Source organism: Geotrypetes seraphini, chromosome 12, assembly GCF_902459505.1.
Source record: "Geotrypetes seraphini chromosome 12, aGeoSer1.1, whole genome shotgun sequence".
NCBI lineage: Eukaryota > Metazoa > Chordata > Amphibia > Gymnophiona > Dermophiidae > Geotrypetes > Geotrypetes seraphini.
In genome coordinates, this window is record NC_047095.1 from 116,051,510 (window position 1) to 116,068,463 (window position 16,954).

Here is a 16,954-nt window from a genome sequence, read left to right on the forward strand (position 1 = left end):
ATGGAAGGGGAATCTGAGTTGGGTAAGGGTTGATGCTACACCGTTAGGCCTTAAATCATTGTGGTTTATCAGGCCCAACATGTAAAATGTTGGGCCTGATATTCAAACAAAACAGAACTGTGGAAGCAACAATATGCTAGACCTTCGTTTTATTTCTTCAAAACCTTTAAAAGACTGTCCACATTTGTATTAAATGTGGACCCAGCAAGGGCCGTGTTTCGGTAAAACATCTTCCTCAGGGGGTCCAACGAAGAAAAAAAATCTTTGTAAATGTTGCAAAACAGCGCAGCACACCAAGTGTGGAGAGAACTGGGCACATCAACTCGCTGAAAAGAACAGAAAAAGATGCCGCGGGAAAATGAAACTAAAAGAGAAAAGTAGGCAGCGTTTTAAAGGTTTTGAAGAAATAAAACGAAGGTCTAGAACAGTGTTTCCATAGTTCTGCTTGGTTTGCCGTTTCCTCTGTGGAAACTTGGGTCTTCTCCTCTTGTCTCTTATGGGCCCCAATAGTCAACCAGCAATCAGCATTTGCTAACCACCATCAGCGTTAAACCTGGAAATTAAATGCCAGGCCACGTCTGGGCCCCAGCACTGAATTTCCCGTTTCCTAAGCCAGCAAACTCAGCCAGTTAAGTGTGATATTTAGCACTTAGCCAATAAAGATAAGAGTGTATAAAAAGTCAGTGCTATTTCAGGTTAACTTGGCCGCCCCTACAATAGCTGGTTTTCAAGAAGCTATTTAAGCAGCCAAGAGTTGTTTCCGGATAGTTAAAAAAATTGCTTTGAATAACAACCCTGTTTTAGCTGTGTGTAGTTGAAAAAAAGCTATATGCCTTTTGCCACGTTTTCTTTATCAATTTTGTTTGCTACCAATAAAAATATTTAAGCAAAGTGACAAGGTATCAAAATATTTGAGAGATCAAGGGGAACGGCCATTTTGACCTCGATATACAGTAGATTAAATGAGCACAATTCACACACAGGAAAGGGAGGGGTTATAAATATAAAAAGCAATTGTTATTAATACTGGAGAGTGTGGCATAGTGGTTAGAGGTTCTGGGTTTAAAACCCACGCTTTTTTGTGACTCTGGGCAAGTTACCTAATCCTCCACTGCCCTAGGTACATTAGAGAGACTGTGAGCCTACCAGGACAAAGAGGGGAAATGCTTGAGTAGATTTGTAACCCGTTCTGAGCTCCTTTGGGAGGACTGGCTGAAAAAAATAAAATAAATAAATTTGGATGAAATAATGCCTAGAATCCTGACCAGGTCTTCAGTGAAACCTTTTGTGCCAGGACAGGTGTGTGTGGAAAAAACCTGGCGGTCTGGGTAGGGCAAGCACAGGATAGCAGGTGACAGGGATATGTTGTTCCCTTAATAAAGCAAACAAGACAGACTCGGGAGGGTGCTGCATTTTGAATTTAAGGCATTTGCTGCCCCACACGTGACATCCATACAATGCAACCTCTGGGGCAGCAACCTGGCTCTGGCCCGGGCACAGAGGAGACCATGGCGCAGTGCAATTCAGAAGCAGGAAGCCAGGCAGGATGTGCTACTGGTTCTCTAGCTGGCAACACTGTCATATTTCAAGCGGAAGGAGCATCACCTGCTCTTCCTGTGTCGAGAACCCCTGGCACCCTGCCACCCACAAAACAGAGAGATGGAGACACACTGACACAGCAAGCTCTCAGTCTGGGCTGGAGCTCTCCGTCAGCTTGCAGGATGACGTGTTCAGAGGAGACGGGAGAGGCCCGTTCTGGGAGGACAGTCTCTGCTCATACCCAGCCCTCTCCTGCCCCAGTGCCAAACAAAACACAGGCTCTCCCTCTGCCTCGCAGGAGCTCAGGGCTTTGGTGTAAGTAGGGAAGGCTTTAAGAAAAAGGCCAGATTGTTCAAGATATGTCCGAGAAGGGAAAAGCATGCACAGGAGACTGGATACAAAAAGCCCTCTATTCATCCATTTAGTTCTGCAGGGCTGAGGGGGGGGGGTGTCCCAGGGTGGAGGGCCTAAAGCTGAACAGAGGGAGTTGCACAATGCACCAGCAGGCCCTGGGCGACCGCCCTATGAGCAGCACCCTGCCAGGTCCATGAAGCTGAATATTCAGCCTACTGGTAGACTCTGGGACCCTCCCAAGTTTCTGCCCTTGGCTTCAGCATGTTTTAACACTGTTCCTGACTGGCAGAGCCGTGAGGCAGAACCGTGTTAAATATTAACTCACCGATTCACCTTTCCACATGAATTGAATTCCTAAGTCTGACAAATGGAAGGGATTAGAGAGCAGAGGCAGCACCAAGCGCCCCTAAACTTATCAAGAGCTGCTCACATCCCCCTGTCCTGTAGGCATCACAAGCATCCCTCAGAAGCCCCTAAGATCCAGGCAAAGAAAAAGATTAAAGAAAGACAAGAGCAAGACCTTTTTTTTGAGGGGGGGGATGAAGTATTAAATTCCCAAACTATTTCAAAGCAACCCAAAAAAAGGGAGAGGGGGAGAGACAAAAGCAGCAGTCTCATCTGCTACAAAAGCTGGTGGCAGACGTGGGATTGGAACCTGTCTCTGGAGCACACACTGCACTGATAACAGTAGAAGAGAACCAGGTCAAAGCATAAGACTTTGAAAACATCAGTAAAAGGAGTACAGGCTATACTAATGACTCTTCTTGTCTGGCATGGTTAGAGAATCCAGGAACCTCCCCTTGTGCACACTTCTCCCCCATGCATTTATCAGCAGAACTCAACTGCTGGACTGAAATTAAAGACCGTCTAGTTATTTCTGACCCCCCCCCCCCGAGAACATCTACCAGATGTATTTTAGGTGAAAAGAGTCATAGTTCAAATATTCTCCATTGCTAAAGAGATTTCTTACTCCCACACCTCTCAACAGGGCTGAGAGCTGTACACAGTCCCCCAGGAGATATGAAAAACAGCTCCAGAGAACTCCACAGCCTCCAAAGGCCATAGAAGATGGGAGAATATAAGAATAGTCTTACTGGGTCAGACCAACGATCCATCAAGTTCAGTAGCCCGTTCTCACGGTAGCCAAATCCAGGTCCCTAGTACCTGGCCATAACCCAAGGAGTAGCAACATTCCATGCTACTGATCCAGGGCAAGCAGTGGCTTCCCCCATGTCTTTCTCAATAACAGACTATGAACTTTTCCTCCAGGAATTTGTCCATACCTTTCTTAAAAACCAGCTACGCTATCCGCTCTTGCCACAACCTGTGGCAATGCGTTCCAGAGCTTAATTATTCTCTTGAGTGAAAAAAAATTTCCTCCTATTGGTTTTAAAAGTATTTCTCTGTAGCTTAATCGAGTGTCCCCTAGTCTTTGTAATTTTGACGGAGTGAAAAATCGATCCACTTGTACCCGCTCTACTCCACTCAGGATTTTGTAGACTTCAATCATATCGCCCCCCTCAGCTGTCTCTTTTCCAAGCTGAAGAACCCTAACCTTTTCAGTCCCACAAACATGTAAGAAAGGGGGAAAATCCTACAAGCTTCTTCACCCAGAAAGTGGTAGAAAACTGGAACGCTCTTCCGGAGGCTGTCGTAGGGGAAAACACCTCCAGGGATTCAAGACAAAGTCAGACAAGTTCCTGCTGAACCAGAACGCACGCAGGTAAGGCTAGCCTCAGTTAGGGCACTGGTCTTTGACCAGAGGGCCGCCGCGTGAGCGGACTGCTGGCCACGATGCGCCACTGGTCTGATCCAGCAGCGGCAATTCTTATGTTCTACTAGAGAGCAGTTTTGATCCATGCCGGGTTTTTATTTCTAACTGAAATCAGATGCTCTTGACCTGGAAGGAACCTCCTTAACTAATTTCTGGCCTCCACAGCAGGAACATTACCCACAATTCTCCATAACTACCAACATTTTCATAGAAAGAGGCTCCTCATCAACTCCCCAAACCATGTGTCATCAAAATATTCCTTGTGATCCTCTCTTGCTTGTTTATCGTTAATGCAGTTTTTCTTACTTTTATAATCGGTGAAACTTGAAGAAATCGATAAAATGTTGATATTTACGTACCCAGCGGAGCTGCCTGTACCTCCAATCCACCAGAGCCCCTGTCCAGGGCGAATCAAAAATTAAAGGCCAATTGCTAAATTTACGTGATAACCAGAACAGAGCTAGCGAAATGCAACATATGTACTCTTACATTTGCTTGTTGGGATAGTTCGTCCACGCCCAGTGCGGTGCTCGGCCCTTTAGTCGTGTGGCAGTCATGAGGTCAGAAACACGGACGCTCCATTGCGAGACTGCACCTTCGAGGAACGTGCAGTAGTGCGCTTTCTTTGAGTAGAGGGAGTGAAACCTGTGGAAATTCACCGTTGGATATTGACTCGGTATGGACATAGCACCATGAATGAACGAACGGTTTACGAGTTGAGTCAAAAGGTTTAGAGCGGGAAGAACAGGTCGCACACAAGAGCACATTGACAGGGCGGATGCCTTAGAGAAGGCCAACGGATGGCGTCTCAACTGGCTACAGATTTAGACATTGGCTATAGAGCTGCATTTTCCATAATCCATGATGACTTGGGATACAGGAAAGTCTGCACACGATGGGTTCCCAGACAGCTTACTGATAGAGGTTGCGACCCAGTTACTGAGACAGTATGAAGAAGATCCGAGGATTGTGGCGAGAACTGTCACCGGTGACAAGACATGGGTGCATCACTGCGACCCGGAAAGCAAAAGACAAAGCATGATGAAGTAAAGCTGGGATCTCAAAGTCCCTCCTTGAGGGCCGCAATCCAGTCGGGTTTTCAGGATTTCCTCAATGAATATGCATTGAAAGCAGCGCATGCACATAGATCTCATGCATATTCATTGGGGAAATCCTGAAAACCCGACTGGACTGCGGCCCTCAAGGAGGGACTTTGAGACCCCTGAAGTAAAGGAAGCGGTGTTCACCTGGGCTTTAGGAGTAGCCGAAAATCTTCTCTGCAGGAATACAGAAGCTAGTTGAACGATACAACAAATGCTTGCATGGGGACTATGTGGAAAAGTGATGTGTTCAATTGCTCACAGTTACTTCTATTAAAGCCGTTATGTGTATTTTGCCCTTACCTTTTTGATTTACCCTCGTACATTAGGGCCCCCCTCCTATGCTGGATGGTTGGTCTCCAGCTAGAAAGACCAGATGGAAGAGAAATAGCAATTTGGAACCGGCTAAGAGCCCCCAAGAAGCTTCGTCCACTTGACATTTGTGAGATTGTGGATGACACACAGCGCAGCATGTTATAAAGGGGTAAGTGGGTGATAAGGAGGAGTTTCACAGTCTCCGAGGCCTAGACAAGTATTAAAAAGGCCTGAGGTCCCAAGAGACCAGTTCTATTTCCTACTCAGCTCTGTATGCATAACCTCAGGGTGAGTTGTCACCATCTCCATGTGCTTCAGAGCCACCAACTGCACACTAATTCATTCATTATGAGGACTCGCCTTCCCTCTGAAAGCCTTCACCCCCCAGAAGCAGATTCACACTGGGGGTTTTCTCCCCATTATGGTTTATTCCACACATCTTAATAAAAATCCCAAGCAGTTCTAGAAGTAAAACACCAAACAAAAGTCACGAGCTGCACTGTCTACAGAAAGAACAGTTATAAGCGAGGCGGGAAACCAAAGGTATAGGCCTTGGTCCCACGAGCCCTCATACAGGGATCAATTTGGGCCTGTATGAAGGCAAAAGATTATCATAGGATCATGATGACGGCCTATGAAAAGGACACTCCTCTCCTACACCTTTTTAGTGGGGTAAAAGGACACAACCTTACACTACAAATACACAATCAGAATTTTTTAGGGGGAGGGCAGAGGTACATAAGGTTATACCCACAGAAATGCTGGACAGTGTTCAGAAGCCCATGCAACACACATGCTTGCTCATGTACCAAGGTGGCAAGTTTATATCCTTTTCACAGCACCATTACAGTTTCATATCATATTCAATTAAAGCAACCGAGGGATAATTTAGGGTCTCCTTGATATTCTACAAAAAGTGGCCAAACTGCACAGCTTCCCAAAGAGCCAGAGCACTTTAAAATTTTGTCAATAATACATCAGATATTATACCATACGTTTCCTATTATTCTGCAGGGTTTAAAAAAAAACAACACAAAACACTGCCTAATTTTCAAGATCCTACATGGCATTCTTCCTCCCCTAACCCCACTATCCTGGAATTCTTCGAGACCTGACACTACCAGATCCGCCCACAAACTCAACCCACCTTTCCCCTCGTTAAAAGGCGTCATGTATGCAGGTAAATTAGGGAAATCCCTTTTCTTCAAATTCACTGAGCTTTGGAACAACCTCCCTGCCCCGCTGCTGAACCTAGGCTCATTCCAATTATTCCGAAAGCATCTGAAAACCTGGCTTTTCTCCAAAACGTAAAGCTATCTATTGAAAATGTAAAGCTAGCTATCCTCTTCATAACCTCTAATTTCTTATTATGTCCTTGCCTCATTTATTGAATTACCTGTAAACCGTGTCGAGCTCTATCTTTATGGAGATGATACGCTATACAAACTTAAGGTTTAGTTTAGTCTAGTTTTGAGACTAGAAAACAGTATTAAATTAAGTTTGGGTGGTAGGGTGACAATTTCTCATTCCAGGATTGCTGAGGCTATGTGTTGTCGGGGAGAGGGGGGGGGGAAGTGGCAAAGCTTTGGAATGCTTTGCCAGGAGTTCTGCAATTATGCACCGTTAGATTAGGTTTTAAGAAAATGTGGGAAACGCAATTGTTCATAAACGCCTTCTTATGTTGAGACTTTGGGCTCCTTTTTACAAAGGTGCGTCAGGGCCTTTAACGCACGGATTAGCTTGCGCTAAATTGCCCCGTGGGCTAGCCGCTACCTCTTGAGCAGGTGGTAGTTTTTTGGGTAACGCGCGCTAAAAACGCTAGCGCACCTTTGTAAAAGGAGCCCTTTATGTAATAATAATAATAACTTTATTTTTGTATACCGCAATACCAGAAGCAGTTCAGAGCGGTTTACAGAGGAAGAAACTGTACATAGACAGCGAAGTTACAGAGAGCATTGTCAATTACATTGGTAGAGTAAATCGATTAGAGTCGAGAATGGTGGTGTCAGGTCAAAAGCGCGCCGGGACAAAGGCGCGCCCAGACAGTTGAGCGCAGCGCAGAGGCGCGCACCGCTCAAAATTAATGTTTTCAGGGCTCCGACGGGGGGGCGTGGGGGGAAACCCTCCCACTTTACTTAATAGACATCGCGCCGCGTTGTGGGGGATTGTAACCCCCCCCCATTTTACTGAAAACTTCACTTTTTCCCTGTTTTTAGGGAAAAAGTTAAGTTTACAGCAAAATGTGGAGGGTTAAAACCCCCATAACGCCGGCGCGATGTCTATTAAGTAAAGTGGGGGGTCCCACAACAAAAACCCCCGTCGGAGCCCCTAAAAACAGTAATTTTGAGTGGCGCGTGCCTGCACACTGCGCTCAATTGTCTGGCCGCGCCTTTGTCTTTCGCGCCGTTGTCTATGAACCGAGAATGGTTGGGTAAGACCGGAAATAGGTCAGATATGCAATAAGTATATCAGTGGTACAATAAGGGGGGGGGAGAGTCAGAGAAATTTGTCAAAGAGATAGGTTTTGATTGATTTCCTGAAGGCTTGGTAGGAGGGTGGGTTAGAAATGAGGGTGGTTAGACATTTATTTCATTTGCCAGCTTAGAATGACAGTGTTCTATCAAGGAATCTCTTGTAGATACAGCCCTTCAGGTTCCGCAGCGGGGCAGGGAGGTTGCTCCAAAGCTGATGTTTTATTAGACTGATGAGTTGATTTACATTTTACATAGATTTTAAATAGATAGCTTTACGTTTTGGAGAAAAACCAGGTTTTCAGATGCTTTCGGAATAATTGCAATGAGCCTAGGTTCCGCAGCGGGGCAGGGAGGTTGTTCCAAAGCTGATGTTTGATTAGACTGATGAGTTGATTTACATTTTACATAGATTTTAAATAGATAGCTTTACGTTTTGGAGAAAAGCCAGGTTTTCAGATGCTTTCGGAATAATTGCAATGAGCCTAGGTTCCGCAGCGGGGCAGGGAGGTTGTTCCAAAGCTGATGTTTGATTAGACTGATGAGTTGATTTACATTTTACATAGATTTTAAATAGATAGCTTTACGTTTTGGAGAAAAGCCAGGTTTTCAGATGCTTTCGGAATAATTGCAATGAGCCTAGGTTCCGCAGCGGGGCAGGGAGGTTGTTCCAAAGCTGATGTTTGATTAGACTGATGAGTTGATTTACATTTTAAATAGATTTTAAATAGATAGCTTTATGTTTTGGAGTAAAGCCAGGTTTTCAGATGCTTTCGGAATAATTGGAATGAGCCTAGGTTCCGCAGCGGGGCAGGGAGGTTGTTCCAAAGCTGATGTTTTATTGGACTGATGAGTTGATTCTTATAGCAAAGTTTTTTGTAACCATTTAAATTGTATGACTGTGGCTATGTAAACCATATAGGTAATATATAGTATATAAATTTTTTAATAAATAAAATGTGAGGCCTGGCCCAATCAGATCTTAGGCAAGCCTCTACTGAATTACAGTTCACAAAAGCGCTAAAAACTATTGTTTTCACGCATTTTTATAAATTGAAGTAGTGTATCACGAGTTTCCAGTTTTCAGAAAATTTGGAGAAGGTAGAAAGTTGTAGCATTATAGCCATAGTTCCTTGATGAGTCCGATTGTTTTAATGTGATGCTCGTTATTTTATTTTGTAACCTGTTGTGTATGTTGCTGTCTTTTTATTATGGATGTTTCGTTGTAATCCGCATAGAGTTGTTGGATATGCGGACTAAACATTTTTTTTAATCACTCATGGCATGTTATCCAAGATTTTCAACACACTACCAGCCCAACCCATAAGACCGATCTGCTGCATTTCCAGACACACCTCACACACCATCTTCAGTCCTCCCTTTGTCACTTAGGCCTGGATTCACTGGATCGTTGTTCAGGGTGTCAGGTCAAAACCGCGGAAGACAAAGGCGCGCGCCGACAACTGAGCGCAAGACGGAGGCGCTCACCGAAGAAAATAACTGTTTTTAGGAGTTCCGACAGGGGTGTGTGTGGGGGAACCCCCCCACTTTACTTTATACAGATCGCGCCGCGTTGTGGGGGCATTGTGGGGGTTTGAGGGGTTGTAACCCCCCACATTTTACTGAAAACTTCACTTTTTCCCTAAAAACAGGGAAAAAGTTAAGTTTACAGTATAATGAGGGGGGTTACAACCCCCCAAACCACCCACAACGCCGCCGCGATCTGTATTAAGTAAAGTGGGGGGGGCTCCCCAACAAACCCCCCCCGTCGGAGCCCCTAAAAACTGTCATTTTCTTCGGCGCGCGCCTCCGTCTTGCGCTCAGTTGTCGGCGCGCGCCTTTGTCTTCCGCGGTTTTGTCTATGAACCGTTGTTCAGCGATCCGTGGCCGAGTTTTGCCGAGCGACCGATTCACTATAGCTTCAGCATGCAAATGATCTGATCGGACGCCCGATCGCTGCAGAGCGATCGAGATGCATGCGGAGATTATCCTTGTTGGCTGTAGATGTCATTTGCGCTTGCTCTTCGCAAAAGCGAGCTCAAAATAAAGGGGGAGAGCTGGCTGTAGTTTATTTGCTGGCCCTACGAGTGGACATTTTAAAGGAATGATCTTTGTGCAGCCAGATTATGGAACAGAATATGCTTTAAACCCGCGGGTTAAAACCACAAGCTAGCACTGCGCTTTTGCAGAATATATAAAAAGGTAGTTCGTATGTATATGTATTGTTATTTTACAGTTTTATATTTTTTATTTTGATGGTTGGGGTTGTAACCTCGATACTGGGATTTCGGTGTCAGGTCAAAAGAGCGCCGGGATAAAGGCGGGCGCAGACAATTGAGCGCAGCGTGGATGTGCGCGCTGCAGAAAATTACTGTTTTTCCGGCTCCGACAGGGGGGGGCATGGGGGGAACCCCCCCACTTTACTTAATAGAGATCGCGCCGCATTGTGGGGGCGTTGTAGGGGGTGTGGGGGTTTTCCGTTTTTAGGGAAAAAGTTAAGTTTACAGTAAAATGTGGAGGGTTACAACCCCCCAAACCCCCCACAACGCCGGCACGATCTCTATTAAGTAAACTGGGGGGGTGCTCCCCAACAAAACCCCCTATCGGCGCCCCTAAAAACTGTAATTTTCTTCGGCGCGCGCCTTTGTCTTTCGCCGAGTTGTCTACGAACCGGGATTTCAGGTCGGCAGAGAGCAGGAGAGTCGGCCAGGGCAGAAAGCGATTGGTCCTCGGCAGTCGCTTCATTTCGGATTGGCAAACCCAATCGGTGTTCCTTCTTCTGATCAGTGAATCGATGCCTTCCTTCTCATGCATGCCCTTTCCCCTCATTTACATAGGCGGGGCGGATCAGGTGGGAGATTGATCGGGCAGAAGGTTAGTGAATCGGGTCGGGATACAATCGCAAACTGGTTGGGACAAGATCAGCGAGTTTAGTGAATCTGGCCCTTAACCCTCTCTGCTCACTTTTCCTAAAATTTCCCAGGGAGTCGGTACGAGTTATTTAGTCCCTCCTCAATCATAAAAGCTCCTCGAGTCATGCAAATCTTACAGCAGCACTGCGCTCTCATGCCAATCTCCCTCCCAGCCCTAATCTTTGGGGGAATCCGTTGGATCCGTCCTTTACCTCGTTTCCTGTGGACGGGAGCAATAACAGGGAACAAAAATGGGAAATCTTTAAACAAAGCAAAATAGGAAGCACATATTCCAGGCCTCAGGCAACAAAAGATCAGACTACAGGCCCTCCTTATATATAAGCCTGGCCTCGGGGCTATATTAGCCAACCATTACCCTCTTATGCACTGGACACAGGCTAGATATCCGAATTAGAGAGTGACACGGGGACAAATTTTTCCCCGTCTCCGCAGAAACTCATTTTCCTGTTCCGTCCCCACGACTTCTTTTCCTGTCCCTGCCCCATTCCTGCAAGCTCCGTCCTCATCTGCACAAGCCTCAAACGCTTTAAAATCCTAAGTGGCCAAGGCTTGGGCAGTTAAAGGCAGATCTTACAGGAATGGGGCCGGGACAAACCTCACAGGGACGGGAAAGGACAAATTTGTCCCCGTGTCATTCTCTAATCCGAATCTCTTGCTGGACCAGGTCTTTTGCGTCAGGGGGCATGCTGCACTTCGCAGGCTTTGTCTAGTGAGCTAGTCTTGCATCCCCCTCCCCCCCCCCCCACTCTGGTCCAACCCCCGAGAACCCCCTTCACACCACATTAAAATCACACACAGACACCAGCTAGTAATAGCCACAGAGCCAAAAATTTTCCAAACTACAAGAAGCACTAAATGCAACACACTTTACACCAGGGATCTCAAAGTCCCTCCTTGAGGGCCACAATCCAGTCGTGTTTTCAGGATTTCCCCAATGAATATACATTGAAAGCAGTGCATGCACCTAGATCTCATGCATATTCATTGGGGGAATCCTAAAAACCCAACTGGATTGCGGCCCTCGGGTTTTCAGGATTCTGAATTTTTTGAGAAAAAGGGGACATTGCATCCACACCTTTCAGGAAGCAGTGAAATACTTTCTTTAAAAAAGGGAGGGGGGTCTCAAATGCCCATTCAATCTTGGTTCTATAGAGAAATCCAATCCCTAGTCTACATTTTTTTCAACCTGGCACATAGATCCTGTATATTCCCTACGGCAGTGGTTCCCAACCCTGTCCTGGAGGAACACCAGGCCAATTGGGTTTTCAGGCTAGCTCTAATGAATATGCATGAAGCAAATTTGCATGCCTATCACTTCCATCATATGCAAATCTCTCTCATGCATATTCATTAGGGCTAGCCTGAAAACCCGATTGGCCTGGTGTTCCTCCAGGACAGGGTTGGGAATCACTGCCCTACGGATTGCAATGCTGCAAGCCCCTGCATGCATGGGAAGAAACCCAGTACAGGATCATCCCTGTCTAGCAAACCTGGAGTCAGCTGGCATAACCACACTAGGTCACACAAACACCCCCCCACCACAAATACACCTACGTGAATACCTTCACACAACACCACTTAATACACTCCAACCCCACAAAAAAAAAAAAAAAAAAAACCTCAACGAGAGAAAACCAAAACTCGGGCAGCTTTTAAAAACTGGCAAACTCCCCCCCTAAAGTTACTCCACAACCAACTCCAGACAGAAAGGACGATGAAGTAGGAGCAGCAGGGAACAAAAAAAAAAAAAAGGTGGAATCGGGCCTATTAAACCAAAAGAACAGTTTGCGTGCCAAGAGAGGCAACAGGTCGGGCTCATCCTTTCAGTTCCTGATATAAACCGGAAAAAAAAGGGGGGGGGTACAAGATTGAGATTCAGGGCGTCTCTCACCTTCACAAAGAGCTCCACCTGAAGCTGATCCTCCGCCATGGCAGCCAAACACCAGCAAAGCCCGAGCAGAAAGTTGCCACCCTACAACTCTGCAGCCCAAACTTTCCCTTAAAAAAAAAAAAAATAAAGATCGGACCACAGATCTGCAGCAGAGACCCCCCGATCAAGCTTCTCAGGCTCAAACAAGTTCCCCAGCAAAAATCCACGAGGGGGGGGGGGTGAAATCCCACCTAGACGCAAAACATCCGACAGTTCGTGCAAGGCTAAGCTCGGCTTAGCGGGGCCGAGCTCTCTCCACCGTCCCACCCACACTTCTACTAAAACTATGAGAGCAGAGAGACGGAGCTTGTGAGTTTGTTTTTTTTCATGCAAAATGAGAAATATAACCACACCCAGGAAACAGGAACAGCCTTTGCAAAGGCACTGAGCTTAGCCTTATACAGCCCAGCTCAGATCCTGGGGAAAAGAAAACAACAACAACAAAAAAAAGCTAGAACTTAAAACTTTCCTACTCCTTCCTTTTATGTATAACAATTTTTATTGAAAGAATCAAATAAATCAGTACAATAGGATAATACAAAAATACATTCACTACAATAAGAATTACAATAATATTTCATACACATTTAAATCATTCTTTCAAATTTAATTTTCCATATGAATTAATTCAATCTTATCTACACCCCCCTTAATTCCATCCCCTACCCACTATGTTCCCCTAAATGAAATCCCTCACCCTGGATGAAAGTTGACAAAAATAAAGAGTTAAAATAAATAACTGGAATGTAATTAGTAAACCTAATTTTCATAATAAATCATTGATAACCAAACTTCGTATTTTTGGTGAAAGATTCTGAATATAAGGATCCCAAACGTCCATAAAAAGACGAGTTTTTTTAAGGCGAACCTCGAACCTCCCAACTCTCAAATAAAAATAAGCGATGTAATTGATTCCTCCAATGCCAAAAACTTGGATTCTTTCTGCAACCAAAATTGCATAATACATTTAGGCCCAATCATACAGGCTTTCTGAAATAAAAGACATTTTAGTTGGCCAAAAACCCCACAAGCTGATGCTTTACCAAAAATGATTCCCCTAGGACAACCCACTATCGAATTACCCCATAAAAACTCCTTCCTTTAAAAAAAAATAATAATAATAATTTGCTAACTGACTTCATACAAGAGGACTAAGCCCACTTCGGCTGTCTCCTCTTTTTGGTCATACTCCCAAGACAAGTTCTCCTACATAGGGAATGGAATTAAGGGGGGTGTAGATAAGATTGAATTAATTCATATGGAAATTAAATTTGAAAGAATGATTTAAATGTGTATGAAATATTATTGTAATTCTTATTGTATTGAATATATTTTTGTATTATCCTATTGTACTGATTATTTGATTCTTTCAATAAAAATTGTTATACATAAAATAATAATTTTCCCGGCCTAATTGTGTGCTTTTCTTTGGGGCTTGAAATAAAGGTGTTTTTTTTGGGGGGGGGATGCACCTTTTTAAAGTCTGGCTGGTTTGTACTGTAGGTGTGGCCCTAGAACAGGGGTGGCCAACTCCAGTCCTCGAGGGCCAGAATCCAGTCGGGTTTCCCCCAATGAATATGCATTGAAAGCAGTGCATGCAAATAGATCTCATGCATATTCATTGAGGAAATCCTGAAAACCCAACCAGATTCTGGCCCTCGAGGACCGGAATTGCCCACCCATGCCTTAGAACAGGGGTAGGGAACTCCGGTCCTCGAGAGCCGTATTCCAGTCGGGTTTTCAGGATTTCCCCAATGAATATGTATTTAAAGCAGTGCATGCAAATAGATCTCATGCATATTCATTGAGGAAATCCTGAAAACCCGACTGGATTCCGGCCCTCGAGGACCAGAATTGCCCACCCATGTCATAGAACAGGGGTAGGGAACTCCGGTCCTCAAGAGCTGTATTCCAGTCGGGTTTTCAGGATTTACCCAATGAATATGCATTTAAAGCAGTGCATGCAAATAGGTCTCATGCATATTCATTGAGGAAATCCTGAAAACCCGACTGGATTCCGGCCCTCGAGGACTGGAATTGTCCACCCCTGCCCTAGAAGGACAGTGCTGTGCAGATAAAATAGGCCCAATGATTTGACAAAAGATAATCTATCTAAGCCCTAGCCACAGCGGAATCCCACGTCACGGCCCGTCACCAGCTCCTGACTCCACCTCCTCTCGGCGTTGTACTTTAAATCTTCGGGCAAGCTGCCGCACAGCATCAATGAGCACACCTGCCCCAGGAAGTAGAATGAAGGGTTCCGGGGCAGGCCTGCTCATTGATGCTGTGCGGCGGCTGCCCCGAAGATACAGAGTACAACATCAGGTGGGAGGGAGGGCACCAACCGCCAATTTTTGGGGAGACCATGTCCCTGAGTTCTCTGGGAGGTGTATAAGGAGGGGCAGCAGAATGAACACATTTGTAGGTCAGCAATAGGAGTTTGAACTGTCCTATCAGACTTTCAGGAAGTCAATTAAAACCTATCTCTTTGATAAATTTCTCTGACCCCATTCCTGCCTTGATGTATCTTTAAAATGCCTCCAGATAAATTTGACTAATCTTAACATGCTAATGTAATTTGAAAGTCTTTTTTTTGTAACATTGCTGTCTGTATACAGTCTCTTCGTCTGTAAACCGCTCTGAATTGCTTGTGGTACTGCGGTATATAAAAATAAAGTTGTTATTATTATCACTTTTGGGTCAGCAATAGGAGCTTGAGCTGTATGTGAAGACAGATAGGGAGCCAGTGAAGTGATTTAAGGAGAGGGGTGACATGAGTGTAGCAAGGTTGGTAGAACTGCCTAGGTCTTATTTCACATTCATTTCATTTACCAAAATGAAAGAGGAACTCCTCTCTTATGAAGAAAGGCTAAAGAGGTTAGGGCTCTTCAGTTTGGAGAGGGCTGAGGAGGAGATAGGATTGAGGTCTACAAAATCCTGGGTGGTGTAGTAGAGAGCAGGTAAAAGTGAATTGATTTTTTACTTTCAAAAATTAGAAAGACTAGGGGAGACACTCAATGAGGTTACATGGAAATACCTTTAACACAAATAAGAAGAAAAACAAGGTGAAGGGGCTAGGCACTGGGAAGGGCATGATGCTGTAGGAGAAGAGACCATTGTGTGGAAGGGGGAAGAGGGAAAAAGAAGGCAGGAAGTGGCCTGGAGGATGAGGAATAGAGAAGGGCCATAGTTAAGGTTGCCAAGTAACATAGTAACATAGTAGATGACGGCAGATAAAGACCCGAATGGTCCATCCAGTCTGCCCAACCTGATTCAATTTAAATTTTTTATTTTATTTTATTTTTTTAAATTTTTCTTCTTAGCTATTTCTGGGCAAGAATCCAAAGCTTTACCCGGTACTGTGCTTGGGTTCCAACTGCCAAAATCTCTGTTAAGACTTACTCCAGCCCATCTACACCCTCCCAGCCATTGAAGCCCTCCCCTGCCCATCCTCCACCAAACGGCCATACACAGACACAGACCGTGCAAGTCTGCCCAAGTACTGGCCTTAGTTCAATATTTAATATTATTTTCAGATTCTAAATCCTTTGTGTTCATCCCACGCTTCTTTGAACTCAGTCACAGTTTTACTCTCCACCACCTCTCTCGGGAGCGCATTCCAGGCATCCACCACCCTCTCCGTAAAGTAGAATTTCCTAACATTGCCCCTGAATCTACCACCCCTCAACCCCAAATTCTGTCCTCTGGTTTTACCATTTTCCTTTCTCTGGAAAAGATTTTGTTCTACGTTAATACCCTTCAAGTATTTGAACGTCTGAATCATATCTCCCCTGTCTCTCCTTTCCTCTAGGGTATACATATTCAGGGCTTCCAGTCTCTCCTCATACGTCTTCTGGCGCAAGCCTCCTATCATTTTCATCGCCCTCCTCTGGACCGCCTCAAGTCTTCTTACGTCTTTCGCCAGATATGGTCTCCAAAACTGAACACAATACTCCAAGTGGGGCCTCACCAATGACCTGTACAGGGGCATCAACACCTTCTTCCTTCTACTGACCACGCCTCTCTTTATACAGCCCAGCATCCTTCTGGCAGCAGCCACTGCCTTGTCACACTGTTTTTTCGCTTTTAGATCTTCGGACACTATCACCCCAAGGTCCCTCTCCCCGTCCGTGCATATCAGCTTCTCTCCTCCCAGCATATACGGTTCCTTCTTATTATTAATCCCCAAATGCATTACTCTGCATTTCTTTGCATTGAATTTTAGTTGCCAGGCATTAGACCATTCCTCTAACTTTTGCAGATCCTTTTTCATATTTTCCTCTCCCTCTTCAGTGTCTACTCTGTTACAAATCTTGGTATCATCTGCAAAAAGGCACACTTTTCCTTCTAACCCTTCAGCAATGTCACTCACAAACATATTGAACAGGATTGGCCCCAGCACCGAACCCTGAGGGACTCCACTAGTCACCTTTCCTTCCTTCGAGCGACTTCCATTAACCACCACCCTCTGGCGTCTGTCCAACAGCCAGTTTCTGACCCAGTTCACCACTTTGGGTCCTAACTTCAGCCCTTCAAGT

The 16,954-nt window shown here is 45.1% G+C and overlaps 1 protein-coding gene across 3 annotated transcripts in view; it reads right to left on the bottom strand.

Annotated features, from left to right (window-relative positions):
* CLIC1 (chloride intracellular channel 1) overlaps positions 1 to 12,768 on the bottom strand; it is a 28,627-nt gene extending 15,859 nt beyond the window's left edge. The window contains exons 1-2 of one of the 3 annotated variants that reach the window (XM_033916592.1): positions 12,521 to 12,768; positions 12,378 to 12,466 (exon numbers count right to left, since the gene is read on the bottom strand). In XM_033916592.1, the coding sequence (XP_033772483.1) occupies positions 12,378 to 12,416 (39 nt within the window). In that variant the 5' untranslated portion in view covers positions 12,417 to 12,466; positions 12,521 to 12,768. Of the gene's footprint in view, positions 1 to 12,377 lie in introns of all 3 variants that reach the window. The other 2 variants (XM_033916594.1, XM_033916591.1) reach the window with 2 other exon arrangements.
* Between the last annotated feature and the right edge of the window lie 4,186 nt (positions 12,769 to 16,954).